The 17790-nt window shown below is 35.7% G+C and overlaps 1 protein-coding gene across 1 annotated transcript in view; it reads right to left on the bottom strand.

The window, feature by feature from the left end:
* Positions 1-17790, bottom strand: part of ADAM18 (ADAM metallopeptidase domain 18) — a 199631-nt gene that overhangs the window by 9916 nt on the left and 171925 nt on the right. Inside the window, exons 18-19 of the mRNA XM_044226000.1 lie at positions 17382-17523; positions 7448-7500 (exon numbers count right to left, since the gene is read on the bottom strand). Coding sequence (XP_044081935.1) covers positions 7448-7500; positions 17382-17523 — 195 coding nt within the window. The remainder of the gene's footprint in view (positions 1-7447; positions 7501-17381; positions 17524-17790) is intronic.

The following is a 17790-nucleotide window of genomic DNA, read 5'->3' as shown; positions in this document are numbered from 1 at the left end:
CGATTCGGGGTCTCTTCTGATTCCATACAAATTTTTGGATTATTTGCTCCAGCTCTTTGAAGAATGCCGGTGGAATTTTGATCGGAATGGCATTAAAAGTATAGATTGCTCTAGGCAGTATAGACATTTTAACGATGTTTATTCTTCCGATCCAAGAGCATGGAATGGTCTTCCATCTTTTTGTGTCTTCTTCAATTTCTTTCATGAGTGTTCTATAGTTCCTCAAGTATAGATCCTTTACCTCTTTAGTTAGGTTTATTCCCAGGTATCTTATGGTTCTTGGTGCTATAGTAAATGGAATCGATTCTCTAAATTCCCTTTCTGTATTTTCATTGTTAGTGTATAAGAAAGCCACTGATTTCTGCACATTGACTTTGTATCCTGCCACGCTGCTGAATTGCTGTATGAGTTCTAGTAGTTTGGGGGTGGAGTCTTTTGGGTTTTCCATATAAAGAATCATGTCATCTGCGAAGAGAGAGAGTTTGACTTCTTCATTACCAATTTGGATACCTTTTATTTCTCTCTGTTGTCTGATTGCTGTTGCTAGGACTTCTAATACTATGTTGAACAAGAGTGGTGAAAGTGGGCATCCTTGTCTTGTTCCTGATCTCAACGGGAAGGCTGCAAGCTTTTTCCCATTGAGGATGATATTTGCTGTGGGTCTTTCATAGATAGATTTGATGAGGTTCAGGAATGTTCCCTCTATCCCTATACTTTGAAGCGTTTTAATCAGGAACGGATGTTGGATTTTGTCAAATGCTTTTTCTGCATCAATTGAGAGGACCATGTGGTTCTTCTCTCTTCTCCTATTAATTTGTTGTATCACATTGATTGATTTACGAATGTTGAACCATCCTTGTAGCCCAGGGATGAATCCCACCTGATCATGGTGGATAATCTTTTTAATGTGTTGTTGGATCCTGTTGGCTAGGATCTTGTTGAGAATCTTAGCATCCATATTCATCAGTGATATTGGTCTGAAATTCTCCTTTTTGGTATGGTCCTTGCCTGGTTTGGGGATCAGGGTAATGCTGGCTTCATAGAAAGAGTCTGGAAGTTTTCCTTCTGCTTCAATTTTTTGAAACAGCTTCAGGAGAATAGGTGTTATTTCTTCTTGGAAGGTTTGGTAGAATTCCCCAGGGAATCCGTCAGGTCCTGGGCTCTTGTTTTTTGGGAGATTTTTGATCACTGCTTCAATCTCGTTATTAGATATCGGTCTATTCAGGTTGTCGATTTCTTCCTGGTTCAATTTTGGTAGTTTATATTTTTCCAGGAATGCATCCATTTCATCAAGGTTGCTAAGCTTATTGGCATATAACTGTTCGTAGTAACTTCTGATGATTGTTTCTACTTCCTTGGTGTTAGTTGTGATCTCTCCCCTTTCATTCATAATTTTATGAATTTGGGATTTCTCTCTTTTCTTTTGGATTAGTGTAGCCAGTGGCTTATCGATCTTATTGATTCTTTCAAAAAACCAGCTTCTAGTTTCATTGATACGTTCTACTGTATCTCTGGTTTCTCCCTCATTGATCTCAGCTCTAATCTTGATGATTTCCCTTCTTATGTGTGGAGTTGGTTTGATTTGTTGTTGATCCTCCAGTTCTTTAAGGTGTAGAGACAGCTGGTGTGTTCTGGATTTTTCAATTTTTTTGAGCAAGGCTTGGATGGCTATATATTTTCCCCTTAGGACCGCCTTTGCTGTATCCCATAGGTTTTGGACCGAAGTGTCTTCATTCTCATTGGTTTCCATGAATTGTTTCAGTTCTTCTTTGATCTCCTGGTTGATCCAAGCATTCTTAAGCAAGGTGGTCTTTAGCTTCCAGGTGTTTGAGTTCCTTCGGAACTTTTCCTTGTGATTGAGCTCCAGTTTCAAAGCATTGTGATCTGAGAATATGCAGGGAATAATCTCAGTCTTTTGGTATCGGCTGAGTCCTGATTTGTGACCCAGTATGTGGTCTATTCTGGAGAAGGTTCCGTGTGCACTTGAGAAGAATGAGTATTCTGCTGTTTTAGGGTGGAATGTTCTGTATATATCTATGAGGTCCATCTGGTCCAATGTGTCGTTCAATGCTCTTGTTTCTTTATTGATTTTCTGCTTCGATGATCTGTCTAATTCTGAAAGAGGCGTGTTAAGATCACCTACGATTAGTGTATTCATATCAATATGACTCTTTATCTTGATTAACAGTTTTCTTAAGTAATTGGCTGCTCCCATATTGGGAGCATAGATATTTACAATTGTTAGATCATCTTGGTGGATAGTCCCTTTAAGGATTATGTAGTGTCCTTCTGTATCTCTGACTACAGTCTTTAGTTTGAAGTCTAATTTATCTGATATGAGAATCGCTACCCCAGCCTTCTTTTGAGTCCCATTGGCATGAAAGATGCTTCTCCACCCCTTCACTTTCAGTCTGCGTGTATCTTTAGGTTCAAAATGGGTCTCTTGTAGACAGCATATGGATGGGTCCTGTCGTTTTATCCAATCTGCAACCCTGTGCCGTTTTATGGGTGCATTGAGGCCATTCACATTGAGAGTGATTATTGATAGATACGTTTTTATTGACATCGAGTTACCTTTGAAGTCTTTCTTTCTGTAGACTGTCTCTATATTTCTGTTCAATGCTATTCTTGGGATTTTTCCTCTTTTATAGAACCCCCCTTAATATTTCCTGCAGTATCGGCTTGGTGGTTGCATAGTCTTTTAAGTCTTGCCGGTCTTGGAAACTCTTTATCTCTCCATCCATTTTGAATGTCAGTCTTGCTGGATAAAGTATTCTTGGCTGCATGTTCTTCTCATTTAGTGCCCTGAATATATCTTGCCAGCCTCTTCTGGCTTGCCAGGTCTCTGTGGACAGGTCTGACGTTATTCTGATGGGCTTCCCTCTGTAAGTAAGGAGCCTCTTTGCCCTGGCAGCTTTCAAGAGATTATACCTACAATTATAATTTCTCAATTTGACTATCAGGTGTCGTGATGTTTTTTTGGAGTGTATAATCTTGGGTGGAGACCGTTCAGCCTCTAGTACATGAACGCTGGTTTCATTCGCGAGATTCGGAAAGTTTTCATGAAGGACTTGTTCCACGACATCTTCTAGACTTCTTTCTTTCTCCTCCCCTTCCGGAATTCCAATAATTCTGACGTTGGAACGCTTCATGGCATCACTTATTTCCCTAATTCTGCTTTCGTGGGATCTAAGCTGTTTGTTCCAGGCTTCCTCCTGATCCTTTCTCTCTATCTGTTTGTCTTCCAGATCACTAATTCTATCTTCTGTCTCAGTTACCCTAGCTTTGAGAGAGTTTAGATTGGATTGGAACTCATTGAGAGCATTGTGGACCTCCTCCCTGGTAGCTTTAAGCTCCGCCCTAACATTGTGAACATCCTGTCTGGTCGCTTTCAGTTCGGCTCTAATCAATTCTGTTTGGTCATCCATGGCTTTCTCCAACCTAGCTATTGCCTGGATAATTGTTAGCCTGAATTCTCTTTCCGACATATTGTCTATGTTGATAGCCGTTAGCTCTGTTGCGGAAGGTCCATCCTCTGTATTTTTCTTCTGTTGGGCATTCCTCCTCCTAGTCATTTTGGTGGGAGAAGACTGAACAGATGTAGCTGGATGTATCAACTCTGGTGCAGTCAAGGTGCACCCTGGAACACTTCCTGATCTCCGTCTCAGAAGCCTCAGTCTGGGTGCAGAAGCTGAATAAATTCCCCCTTGGATGCTGGCAGTGCAGGTTCCAAGTTAAAGACCCTGGGGGCGCAGGATCTTTTGCTCGTCCCCAAAGCCAAGGCAGTGGCGGCTGTCTGGGAGCTCCTGACCGCCAGAGAGGTTCCAAGCAGCGATCGCACACTGAGATTTTGCCGCTGGCCGGGGCTGGGAGTGCCCGGCTTGCGCGCACCTCTTTTCAGAGGCGGCTGTGGGTCGGGCGCGCGTCTGGGGCACTGAGAACGGGGCGCTGGTCCGTAAGCCGCAGGCTGGGCTTTTGCGCGCCTCTGTCCGGGGAAGAGTTTCGCGGGCGCGAGGCTTAGACTTTGAAACAATGGCCCGGGTCAAGAAGCGCCCCAGGGCCTTAGAAACCCAGGAGAGCTGGAGCGACGTGCACGCGCATCTCAAGCTTTGTGGTAGGGCTAGCGCGCGTTCTGCAGACCGGCTCCCATCCCCTCACAGGAGCCGGAACCCTGCACTCTGGGGCACGCTGGCGGCTTAGGGACCAGGAGCCGGTTTCTCCGCCGCACTCTCTCTGCCTCCGCGCCGGGGAGGCCGTCTGGGACCGGGGACTCAAGCCCCTGTCCCTAGCCGCCCCGATTCCCACAGTTTGCCCCCGCGATCCTTTGCTCTTTTGGAGTGCTTTCAACCAGTCTCCGAGTTAATGCTGGTCCCCAGACGCAGGGCACTCTCGCTCGTATCGGGGTATTACTTTTGCACCGGTCGCCTCTGGTGGCTCCCTCCCCCTTTTGTTTATTTTCCGATATCAGTCCGCTGTTCCCATTCCACTTTACCTGCTCACTGGCGTCTTCTGCCCCTGTAGAGATCCAGACGTGTATAATTCTGATCTCAGGCTGATTTCATAGGTGATCAGAGTTCTTTGGTAGGTAATCAGCTCACTTTGGGGTACCAGCTGAAAAGACGCCTCTTCCTAGTACCCCGCCATCTTGTCCCCTATTCTTACTGTTTTTAAATCTATTTGTATTGAGAGAGAGATGTTGAAACTTCTAATGATATTTGTGGCTTTTTCTCTTATGCAGCTAATAACAGAGCTTCAAATACATAGAGCAAAGGCTGTCAGAACTGAAAGATTTTATGTGCTCTTAAAGACTTGATCCTTTTATTATAATTATAATGATCAAATTATGCTTTGGGAATAAAATAATATTTCTTCTTCAGACTACTTTGATAGAGATACAGTATCTTTAGCTTTCTTTGGGTTGGTGTTAGCATGGTACATCTTTTACTTTTAACCCATTTGTTTCTTTAGATTGAAAGTGGATATCTTGTTGATAGTATACGTTTCTCTTGATTTTTATCCAATTTTACATTTTCTGCTTTTTTAAAAAATTGAAATACTTAGACTACTTAAGTTTATTAACTTGATAAGGTTGGGTTTCAATTTAATATCTTGGTATATTATTATTGTCATTATCTTTATCCTCTTTTCTAGATTCTTGGGAATCATTTAATAGGCTTTTTGGGAGCCAAAGTTAGTTTTACTTAATTTTTTGGAATAATTCTACATCTATAAAAAGTTTAAAAAATTTTACTGGGAGTGTTCATGTGTATACCCTTCACTTGGTTTTTGTTCATGGTAAACATTTGCATGATTAATTACGTTGTCAAAAGCAGGAAATCAACATTGGTATAATCTGCAGAGTTAATTTGGATTTCATGATTGTTTACATGAACTGACATGTTTATATGTATATAAGTGTATCCTATCTTATTACATGTATAGATTAGTGTGTTCAACACAAAATCAAAATACAGGATTGTTCCACAACCAAAAAACAAACAAACAATAACAACAACAAAAAGCATACAACCCCTACATAGTACACCTATCTGCCTTACTCCCATTTCCTAATCACTGGTAACTACTAATTGGTCTTTATTTCTATAATTGTAATGCAAGTACTTTATATAAATGACTTCATATAGTAGCTCTTGAGCTTTGGGTTTTTTTCTCGTGTAATTCCCTTGAGATCCAGCAAAATTGTGCCATGTATTAATAATTTCTTGCTATTCCTGAGTAGTACCCATGGTATAAGTGTTCCATAGTTTGTTAAATGAGTCATCCATCAAAGGATTATTTGGATAATTTTTAGTTTTTATCTATTAAAAATAACATTGCTATGGATGTTCATTTACAGGTTTTTTGCATAAATGTAAACGTTCTCTCTAGGATAAATATCCAAGAGTAAAATTGTCAGGTTTTATAATAAGGCTGATAAGTTATATGTCATAGTAGCTATATGTTTTGTATTTCCTCCAGCAATATATGAGTGATCTAATTTTCTTTATCTTCATTAGTACTTACTATTATTATTATTATTATTTTATTTTTTATTTTTTATTTTTTTTCCAATTTATTTATTTTCAGAAAAACAGTATTCATTATTTTTTCACCACACCCAGTGCTCCATGCAAGCTGTGCCCTCTATAATACCCACCACCTGGTACCCCAACCTCCCACCCCCCCCACCACTTTTATTATTATTATTATTTTTTAATCTTAGTCAATCTGTTGGGAAAAGTGTGGTATCTCATTGTGGTTTTAATTTGCATTACTCTAATGACTAATTATGTCAAGCATCACTTAATGTGCTTGCGTCCCATCTCTATACATTCTTTGGTCAAATCTCAGTTCATGTCTTTGCCCTTTGCTAACCAAATTTCTTTTTAATTGTCGAATCTGAACTTTTAAAATATTTTGCAGATAAAAAATTTTGTTGGATATATGGTCTATACATTTGGATATATGGTAATATATATTATATAAATATATTCCACCAAACTGAAGCTTATCATTTTACCTTCTTAACAAGGTATTTTTTAGATCAGATATCTCTAATTTTGACCACATACAAATTTTCCTTGTGGATCATCATTTGTTTCCCTCCTCCTTCTCCTCCTCCTCCTCCTTCTTCTACTTTTTAAGATTTATTAACTTGAGAGAGATAGAATGAGTGAGAGAGAGAGAGAGCATCAGCAGAGAGGGTAGGGGGTGAGGAAAAAGGAGAAGCAGACTCCTAGCTGAGCATGGAGCCAATGGGATCAAGATCCAAGCAAAAGGCAGATGCTTAACCCACTGAGAAACTCAGGTGCCCCTCATGATTTGTTCTCATGTAAAATAACTCTTGGTATAGTCCTAGATCCACAGAATTTTTTTGTGTTTTCTTCAGAAATTGCATAATTCAACTTATTAAATTTGTACCCATGATCCAATTTTTTAAAACTTTTTTTTTAAGATTTTATGTATTTATTTGACAGAGAGAAATCACAAGTAGATGGAGAGGCAGGCAGAGAGAGAGAGGGAAGCAGGCTCCCTGCTGAGCAGAGAGCCAGATGTGGGACTCGATCCCAAGACCCTGAGATCATGACCTGAGCCGAAGGCAGCGGCTTAACCCACTGAGCCACCCAGGTGCCCCTAAACTTTTATTTTTAAGTAAATTTATATTCATAGGAAACTGCAAAGGCATGTACAGAAAGGTTTCATGTACTTTTTATCCAGTTCTCCCATATTAACATGTTGCTTAACTATAATATGAAAGCAAGATAACTGACATTAATACAATCCACAGAATATGCTCAGAGTGTACCATTTACACATGTATTTGTGTGTGTGTAGTTTTATGCAACCTGATCACATGTGTAGCTTCATGTAACTATAATCACATCAAGATACAGAACTATACCATAAAAAAAAGTTCTTGTTGCTACTCTTTTGTAGATATACTCACCCACTCTTCTCATTATCCCTAACTCTTGGCAACTACTACTGTATTCTCCAAACCTGTAATTTTTAATGTGACAAGAACTTTATATAACTGGAATCACAGTGTATATAAACTTTTGAAAAGGGTTTTGTTTCACTTAGCATAGTTCCCTTTGTGTCCTCAAAATTGTTTCTATCAATATTTTGTTTTCTTTTATTATTGTGTAGTATATGGTAATATGGATTTACCATAGGTTGTGTAATGATTTATGCATTGAATGACCTTGATTTACAGATTAAGATATTGTGTATTAAGGTATTGTGAACATATGTTCTCAAGTTTCTGTGAAAGCATGATTTTCATTTCTCAAAGATAAATGTCCAAGAGTGAAATTGTTGGATCTGTAGCTCTCTGAAGGAAAATGATTTATTGGGAACAGGAGCAGTTCAAACCTAAGGACACTGTCATACACTATGAAGATTATGTTGGGTACACAAGGCTTATAGTTCATGAGAAAAAGCTAAACTAAAGACCATCTAAAATTTTAACAGAGAGAACCAGAAAAAAAAAAGAGACAGCTAAGAAAAGTCTTTTGGGGTCAGAGAGAGACAATCCTCAAAGGCTACTCTTGCAAAGGCAATTGGATATATTGGATCAGAGAGTAGGGCAATTTGTGATATCTGAGGAGCAATATGGAGGCATCATATTATAGGGAAAATTCATTTCGATGAAATATTCTAGTTAAGTCATTAAACAAAAAATCAAACAAGAACAAGGAACCTTGTGTGGGTGTGTAGTGGGTGGGCATAAGTATCTAGAATTGCTACCATATTAATGTATTATCTAAAATTTCCAGTTTCTAATAAAGATGTTATAAACTGCAAAGAAAGAGGAAATTGTGACCTACACCCAGGGAAAGAAGAGGAAACAAATTGCCTGAAAAATCATAGTTGTCAGATTTAGAAGAAAAAACTTTAAAGCAGCTGTCATAAATAAAGCAGCTGTTCCATGAATTAAAGGAAACCATAAAAAAGGAAAAGAAAGTATTGTAATAATGTCTTGTCCAATATAGAATAACAATACAACAAAAGAAAGCTGGGATATACAAAAGAGACCTTAAAACAAAGACTGTAATAGAGACAAAGAAGGCATAAGGATAAAGGGGTCAGTTCAAGGAGAATATAACAATTGTAATGCACCTAAATATATAAAGCAAATATTAACAGGCCTACCAGGAGATAGAGCAATACAATAGTAGTAGGAGACTTTAATACCCCACTTAAATCAAAGGAAAGATCACCAAGACAGAAAAACCATTAAGGAAACCTTTGCCTTAAATGATACATTAGACCAGATGGACTTAACAGATACATACAAAACATTCCATCCAAGAGAAACTGAATACATATTTTTCTCAAGCATATATGGAACCTTAGTGTAGACCTAGGTTACAGCATAAATTAAGCTATAGATATCTGGAAAAGATAGATCTAGTCCTACCTCTCTAGGAGAGATGATATATTAAGCTACAAAAAGGTCTTAATACATTTGAAGAATGAAATAATGTCAAGCATCTTTTCTGATCACAATGGCATAAAACTAGAAAACAATTACAAAAAGAAAACTGGAAAGTTCACAAATATGTGGGAGTAAATAATATACTGCTGAACAACCAATGGGTCAAAATAAAAATCGAAAGAGAATTAAAATAATACCTGAGCATATAAAAATGGAAATACGACTTACCAATTTTATGGGATGCAACAAAAGCACTTCTTTTTTTTTAAATATTTTATTTATTTATTTGATAGAGAGCGATCACAAGTAGGCAGAGAGGCAGGCAGAGAGAGAGAGAGGGAAGAAGCAGGCTCCCTGCCGAGCAGAGAGCCTGATGCGGGGCTCGATCCCAGGACCCTGAGATCATGACCTGAGCCGAAGGCAGAGGCTTTAACCCACTGAGCCACCCAGGCGCCCCAACAAAAGCACTTCTAAGTGGGAATTTCATAACAATATATGCCTACATCAAGAAACAAGAAAAATCCCAAGTAAACAGCGTAGCTTTACGCCTCAAGGCACTAAAAAAGAATGAACAAATCCAAAGTTAGTAGAAACAATAAGATAAAGATAGTAATAAAATAAATGGAGATAAAAAGATAATAGAAAAAAATCAATAAAACTTAAAGCTGGTACTCTAAAAAGAAACACAACTAACAAAGTTTGCTACACTCACTGAAGAAAAAAGAGAGAGGAGTTTAAAAAAATTGGAAATGAAATATAAGGTATAACTGATGTCAGAAATGCAAAAAATTGGCACGCCTGGGTGGCTTGGTTGGTTAAGTGGCTAACTCGATTTCAGCTCAGGTCATGAACTCAGGGTTGTGGAATCAAGCCCCTCATCAGGCTGCACACTTGGCAGGGAATCTGCTTGAGATTCTTTCTCTCCCTCTTCTTTTACCCCTTCCCCTTCTCTCTCTCTCTTTTTAAGATGAATACATTAAAAAAAAGAAACACAAAGAATCATAAAAGTACCATAATTATATGACAAAAATTTTACAACCTAGAAGAAATGAATAAAATCTAAGAAACAAGCTACCAAGATTGATTCTTAAGAAATAGAAAATCTGACTAGAAAAATTGCTAGAAGGAAATTCAAAGAGTAACTAAAAACCACTCGACAAATGGAATTCTAGGACCAGTTGGCTTCACTCGTGATTTCTTCAAAACACTCAAAGATTTAAAACCAGTCCTTACCAAACTCAACCAAACCAAACCAAACCAAACCAAACCAAACCAAACCAAACAGAAGGAAACATCCAAATTCATTTTATGAGGCCAGCATTTCCCTGATACTCAAACCAGACAAGTATGCCACAATATAAGGATATTGTAGGTCAATATCCCTGATGAACATAGATGCAAAAAAAATTCTCAACAAAACATTAGCATACTGAATTCCACAAGACATTAAAAGGATCATATACATAATCAAAATAGTATTTATTTCTGGGATGCAAAGATGTTTCAACAATTGCAAACCAACCAACATGACACATTCCATTAACAAAATGAATGCTAAAAATTATATCATGATCTTTCTAGATGCAGAAACATGACAAAAGTTAATACCAATTTATGAAAAAACCTCTCAACAAAACAGGTATAGAGGGAATATACCTCAACATATTGGAAGTGCAAATATGATAAACACACAGCTAACACCATGCTGAACAGTGAAAAAGCTGAGCTGTCCTCTAAGATCAGAAATAAGACAAGGATGCCCACTCTCATCACTGTTATTCAACATAAGATTAAAATCCTAGTCAGAGCAATTATTCAAGAAAAGATACAAATGTATCTAATTGGAAAGGATGAAGCAAAGCTGTCACTTTGCAGATGACATATTATATATGGTAAACCCTAAAGACTCCACCAAAAAGTTGTTAGAACTAATAAACAAATAAGTTTCAGGATGAAAAATCAATGTACAAAATCTTCTGCATTTTTTACATTAATAATTACCTATCAGAAAGAAAACAATGCTTTTAAATACATCAAAAATAAAATATCTAGAAAATAAATTCAGCTGTGGAAGTAAAAGACTTGTACATGGAAACTATAAAACACTGATGATAGAAATTAAAGAAAAAATACAAAGATAATCTATTATTATGGATTGGAAAATTTATTATTAATATTTTTATATAACCCCAAATGATCCACAGATCCAATGTAATCCCTATCAAAATTTCACTGGCATTTTTCATAGAAATACATCAAAGTATTCTACAATAAGGTACAGAACAACAGAAGACCCCATATAGCCAAAACAATCAGGAGAAAGAAGAAGAAAACTGAAAGCATTATGGTCTCTGACTTCAAAATGTATTACAAAAGTGTAGTAATTAAAACATTATAGTTGTGGCATAAAAACAAACATATTGATCAATGAAAAAGAATAGAAGCCCCCCAAATAAGCCCATACAGTCAATTAATTTATGACAAAAGAGATAAGAATATTCAATGGAGAAAAGAAAATCTTTTCTGATAAATGGTGTTGGAGAATTGGTCAACCATATGCAAAAGAATGAAACTGGACGACCATCTTATACAATACACTAAAATTAACTCAAAATGGATTAAAGACTTTAATGGAGGGGGCGCCTGGGTGGCTCAGTGGGGTAAGCCTCTGCCTTTGGCTCAGGTCATGATCCCAAGTGCTGGGATCGAGTCCCGCACTGGGCTCCCTGCTCAGCCAGGGGCCTGCTTCCTCCTCTCTTTCTGCCTGACTCTCTGCCTACATGTAATCTCTGTCTGTCAAATAAATAAATAAAATCTTAAAAAAAAAAAAAGAAAGAATTTAAAAAGTTTTTTGAAAAAAAAAAAAAGACTTTAATGGAAACCAGGAATTGTAAAACTCCAGAAGAAAACAGAGGCAGTTAAATTTCTTGACATTGATTTTGTTGATGATTTTTTTAATCTGACCCCAAAAAGAAAAGCAATAAAAATAAACAACTGGCATTTTATCCAACTAAAAACTTCTAAACAGCTAGAAAACCATGAACAACTTGAAAAGGCAACCTACTAAATGGGATAAAATATTTGCAATTCATAAATCAGATAAGGGGTTAAGATTCTGAATATAAAAATAACTAATATGACTCAAGAGTGAAAAAAAACAATTTAATTGAAAAACATGTACAAAATCTGAATAGAGTTTTTTCCAAATTAGTTTTATAAATGGATGACAGATATCTGAAAATATACTCAACATCATTAAACATAAGGAGTGTGAAAATCAAAACTACAATGAAACTTTAGGATTGATATTTTCAAAGGGACAACAAAAAATGAGTGTTGGCAAGGATGTGGAACAAAGGAAATCATTACACATTATTAGTGGGAAGGTAAATTGGTGCTACGTTTATGGAAAATAGCATGTCTTTTCTTCAAAAAATTAAAAATTGATCCAACAATCTCACTTCTGAGTATTTATCTGAAAGAAACTAAAAAACAGTAACTGAGAAAGATATATGCACCATGTGTTCATTGCAGCATTTTTATACTAGCCAATATATAGAAACAACCTAAGTGTTTATCAATGGATGGACCTATCAAGAAAATTATATATATATCTATATATATGAATTAAAATAAATTATATATATATATATATATATATATGAATGAATTCAATCATAAAAAGGAGTGAAACACATATGGACATTGAATTCACTATAGTAAGAGAAATAAGTCAGGCAGAGAAATACAAACACTGTATGCTCTCACTTGCTTATATGTGGAGTCTAAGTAAAATAAATGACAACAAAAAGAAACCAGCTCATAGAAACAAAGAAAATTTTGCCATTGCCAGGTGTTGGGGTTAGGGACTGGGTAACATAGGAGAAGGTAGTGAAAAGGTTCAAACTTCCAGTTATATATAAATACATCATGGGGATGTAATGTACAACATAGTGACTGTAGTTAATAATACTGTATGGCATATTTTAAAGCTCCAAAAATTCCAGGTCTTATAAGTTCTCGTCACAAGAAAAAAATTGGTCCTATGTGTCTGTATGAGGCATCTTAACTTGACTAAGTGTGGCAATAATTTTGCAATGTTTATAGATATAAAATCATTTTGTTGTACATCTAAAACTAATATAATGCTGTATATCAATCATACTAATATAATGCTGTATATCAATCATACCTCAATTTAAAAAAGGATAACATAAAATTGAAATTATAAAAAACATACAAATGGAAATTATGAAATTGAAAATACAATAACTAAAATAAAAAAGTCAAAAGAAAGACTCAGCAGTAGATGTGAGTTTGTAGATGATTTGAACACAGATCCATACTGATAAATATTTAAAAGAGGAAAATTTTTTTAAAAAGAAAAACTTCACATATATGTAGACACATGAAGTGCACTAGCATATAACTAATGGATTCTGAAAAGAATAGAGAGACATGGGAGAAAAAAGTACATATCTGAAGATAAGTGGCTGGTATTTCCCCAATATGATGAAATACATTAAATACCGCAGAAGTTCAATCAATTCCAAGTAGGATAAACACAGAGATTCATACTTAGACACATGATAGTTAAAATTTGAAAGACATGGACATAAAAATAATCTGGAAAGTATTAAGAATAAACAACTTATCACCTACAAAAAGATTTTATTAAGTATGGCATCTTCTCATCAGAAACAGTGGGAGCACGAATACAATTTGATGGTATATGAAATTACTGAATGAAATAAATCTGTCAACTAAGAATCCTATATCTAGCAAGACTGCGTTTCCATAATAATAGTCACATAAAGCTATTCCTAAATTTACAAAATTCTAGCAAAGATATTTTCTCTTTTTAGGAAAATTTGTTACTAGTAGACATCCCTTACAAGAAATAACAAAAGCCATTCTTTGAAGCAAATTACACAGGTTAGTAATTCTAATCCATATAATGAGGCAAAGAGCACGAGTTAAGGACAGCTTTGTAGGTGACTATAAAACAGTATATACAAACTTTCAGTTTTTATTTTGGCATGTAATAAATCTGTCCCTTAATCATCCCAAATAACTACAAGTAAAAGGCAGAACAAACTGAAAATTAACAACTGAGGGAACCTGTTGCTAGTAGACCTGCTTTGCAATTAAGAAAAGAATTTCAGGAAAGCAGAGAATGGTCAACAGAGTGAAATATTCTGACAAAACAAGCAAAATATTAAAGAAAATGCTGGTCAGGGAACGCCTGGGTGGCTCAGAGGGTTAAGCCTCTGCCTTCGGCTCAGATCATGATCTCAGGGTCCTGGGATTGAGCCCAGCTTCAGGTTCTCTGCTCAGCAGGGAGCCTGCTTCCTCCCACCCCACCTCCCTCTCTGCCTAGTTGTGATCTCTCTTTCTGTGTCAAATAAATAAATCTTTTTTAAAAATGCTAGTCAGTTTTGACAACTAAGAGTTTTGGTAATTCCATCAAAAACAGTGCAGAGGCAGTGGTGAGTGTAAAAATTAAGAAAGCTTTAACTAGATTTAAGAAGAAAAAAAGAGGTTAGACACAAAATCAAATATGAAATATAAGAATTTACTACTGTCCTACAGAAATTAAAATAATTTCAAGAAAATATACTATGAGAGACTATGGACTCTGAAAAACAGTCTGGGGGGTTTGAAGTGGCGGGGGGGTGGGAGGTTGGGGTACCAGGTGGTGGGTATTATAGAGGGCACAGCTTGCATGGAGCACTGGGTGTGGTGAAAAAATAATGAATAATGTTTTTCTGAAAATAAATAAATTGGAAAAAATACAAAAAAAATAAATAAATGTACTAGGGAAAAAATATACTATGAACAACTTTATGTAGCAAAATATTGTATTTTGATGAAATAATATTCCTAGAAGACACAAATTTCCAAAGTTGACTCAAGAAAGAACATGAAATATGAATAGATTACAACAAATAAAGGCATCAAAATAATATTAAAACTCTTCCTATAAAGAGACCTCAGAACTGGATATTGTTACTGATGATATCTTACATTTGAAATTGTTGGAGGAGATATGAGTGTCCACATTGATGTTTTTAAAATTGCACATACTGTGTTGTGTACTTCTTGTAGGTTTTCAACAGCTCACACACATATTCAATGTATCAATGCAAATCAACAATTATGCCTTTATGTGATGGAAAATCATTTGATTTTTTTTAAAGATTTTATTTATTTATTTGACAGAGACAGATGATAAGTAGGCAGAGAGGCAGGCAGAGAGAGAGAGGAGAAAGCAGGCTCCCTGCTGAGCAGAGAGCCTGACGCGGGACTCGATCCCAGGACCCTGAGATCATGACCGAAGCCGAAGGCAGCGGCTTAACCCACTGAGCCACCCAGGCGCCCTCATTTGATATTTTTGAACTTATTCCTGTTTTACATGCTCCAGGATAAACATAAACAATACTTAAAGTCAGTTTCTCTAAATACTTTATAAATTCAATAAGAATCCAGGGGAATATTCATGTATGAATAAAAAAGCATTGGTAGGAGCACCTGGGTGGCTCAGTCAGTTAAGCGTCTGTTCAGGTCATGATCCCAGGGTCCCAGGATGGAGCCTGCCTCTCTCTGCCCCTCACCCCACTTGTGCTCTCTCTCTCTCAAATAAATAAATAAAATCTTTAAAAAAGCATGAGTAAACTATATGTGTGTATATGTGTGTATACAACTTCTGTAAAGATAAAATATAAACAAATGGGGGCAAGAGGTCAAATGATGTGAAAAGTAATTTCTGTGTACAGAAAAACAGTATGGCCCAGAAGAAAATAAAGATTGGCAGTTTCACTAGTAATTAAAATACGTATAGAAGAAACACTATCATCATTCTTATCTCATATAGAGTAAAACTGAATCCCTCTTGTTGTGAAATCTTGGTCTTAGATTTGGGTTTGAATTGGCTTCCCAGCACAGTTTGCATGCCATCCCTCATTCCCAGTTGTTTAAGCCCCCTGAAATACTATGGCTATTCCAAGTATTCTTCCTTAACTTTGCCAGTCTTGCTGAAGCTTTCTTCATGTTTTGATAACCACTATGCTGTCTTCTAGTTTTTTCCAGGGTTTAATTTAATAGAACATTTTAGTAGTATGTTATTTTATTAATTTCAATGACTATTTTTATGAAGACAAGTGATCCAGATTACCATATTTTGTTAGAAGATCCAATATTTTACCTATTAATTTTGCATAAGTTCACTCAAATCAAAGACTGAGTGTGTCATAATGAGCAAGGACTGAAAGGGCATCCAAAATATAACAATATATAACAATATAACAAAAAGATGGATAAAAAGTTTCTTTGGAAAACTAATGAAGAAATAAGAAAAAAAAACAGGTAATTAAACTCTCTTTTACATACATTGTTTACTCAAGCTTGAGGTGGTTATATTCCAGAGTCAAGATTTTCTTACCTATAGCATAAGATATCAATAAGTTGATTAAGGTAATTCTGAAAATAAGACTCTGTAAGGATAAAGCTTGGGATGCCATCCTAAGGGAATACCTGATGATTCCAGGATAGATGGTTCTATGCTAGATATTCCAAACTTAGTTGAATTCAAGGTCCTTTATAAAATTAATTAAGAAGGTAATACATAACAGAAATGAATATTTATTTATAAGATGAAATAATTTTATTACTAGTTATTTTATTACCACATTATTTACTGGTTAAAATAATGTTTTCAATGGTTCCAAGTATATATTACTTATAGAATACACAAGATTAAAGACCAAAAGATATTTATCCCAGGCCTTCTGAAACTGTTTATAAAGGGATATTTATTGAGTCTGAGTCTGGGATATTTATTGAGAAATTTTTGGGTTGTGGAGATGTGTTGAACATGCACATTACTCAGATCCCCTCAATATCATTACCTGTGAGGCCTTTCATTGATTTCTTTCTTTTTTTCTCTGCAGAGAATTATGATAGGTCAATTAAGTCACTTTCTCTTTCACTGTGTATGATCCATCACTTCCCTGAACAATATTACAAGCAAGGTGTGTATAGAAAAAATATCTTCATAAATTAGACCAGTAAGTTAGCCTTCAAAAAAGACCCAATACTACTTTGAAGCTGAAATTTTCAATTGTGATGTTACATTTAAGGATTTAAATGAGGGTTTCTTACTTTCAATGAGTCAACAGTTTGGTTACCAGAAGAGAAGAATGGCAAATGTAAGAATAGCAACATCTAAACACTGTAAATACTTATGAGGAAAAGAATTCTAGAATAGCCACAATTCTGACTTGCTGCAATATGCAAGCAATAATCAATTGGAAAATAAAATTATAAAAATAGTGCATACTTAAGAATGAATATCACTAAGCATTATAGAACTATGAATGTATTTCACTGGTCGATGAGCAGTAAAATTTAAGATAATAAATTATTTACATGTCATATTTACCCTTCATATGCTGCATTCTCCCTGTTGCATGATTTTCTCATTTCATTTCGTTTCATGATCATAATGGCGAATATTATGATAAAGGGCAGAACAATGTAGAAACTCAGAATAAGCCAGTTGTTCTGCTGTGCACTGGAGTCTTCTTTAATAAAAATTATATCTAGAAATAAAACATAGTGGATATTCACTTCACCAAATATTTAAATAAACATATTTTTTACTTTAATCTTTTTATATAAATATTTGTATAAATAATTAAAATTTTAATACATTGCCAACTCTTACAGAGGAAAATGAAAGGACATTTAAACTCATAACCCCTAACAACAATGATACATTTATCACATTTCATATTTGTCTTTTATGGATATTAGTTTAATTATTATGGTAACTGTATAAATGTTTTGAG

Source organism: Neovison vison, chromosome 11 (assembly GCF_020171115.1).
Source record: "Neovison vison isolate M4711 chromosome 11, ASM_NN_V1, whole genome shotgun sequence".
In the NCBI taxonomy this organism is placed as follows: Eukaryota; Metazoa; Chordata; class Mammalia; order Carnivora; family Mustelidae; genus Neogale; species Neogale vison.
The sequence above is the reverse complement of the archived record's forward strand: the minus strand, read 5'-3'. Positions and strand labels throughout refer to the sequence as shown.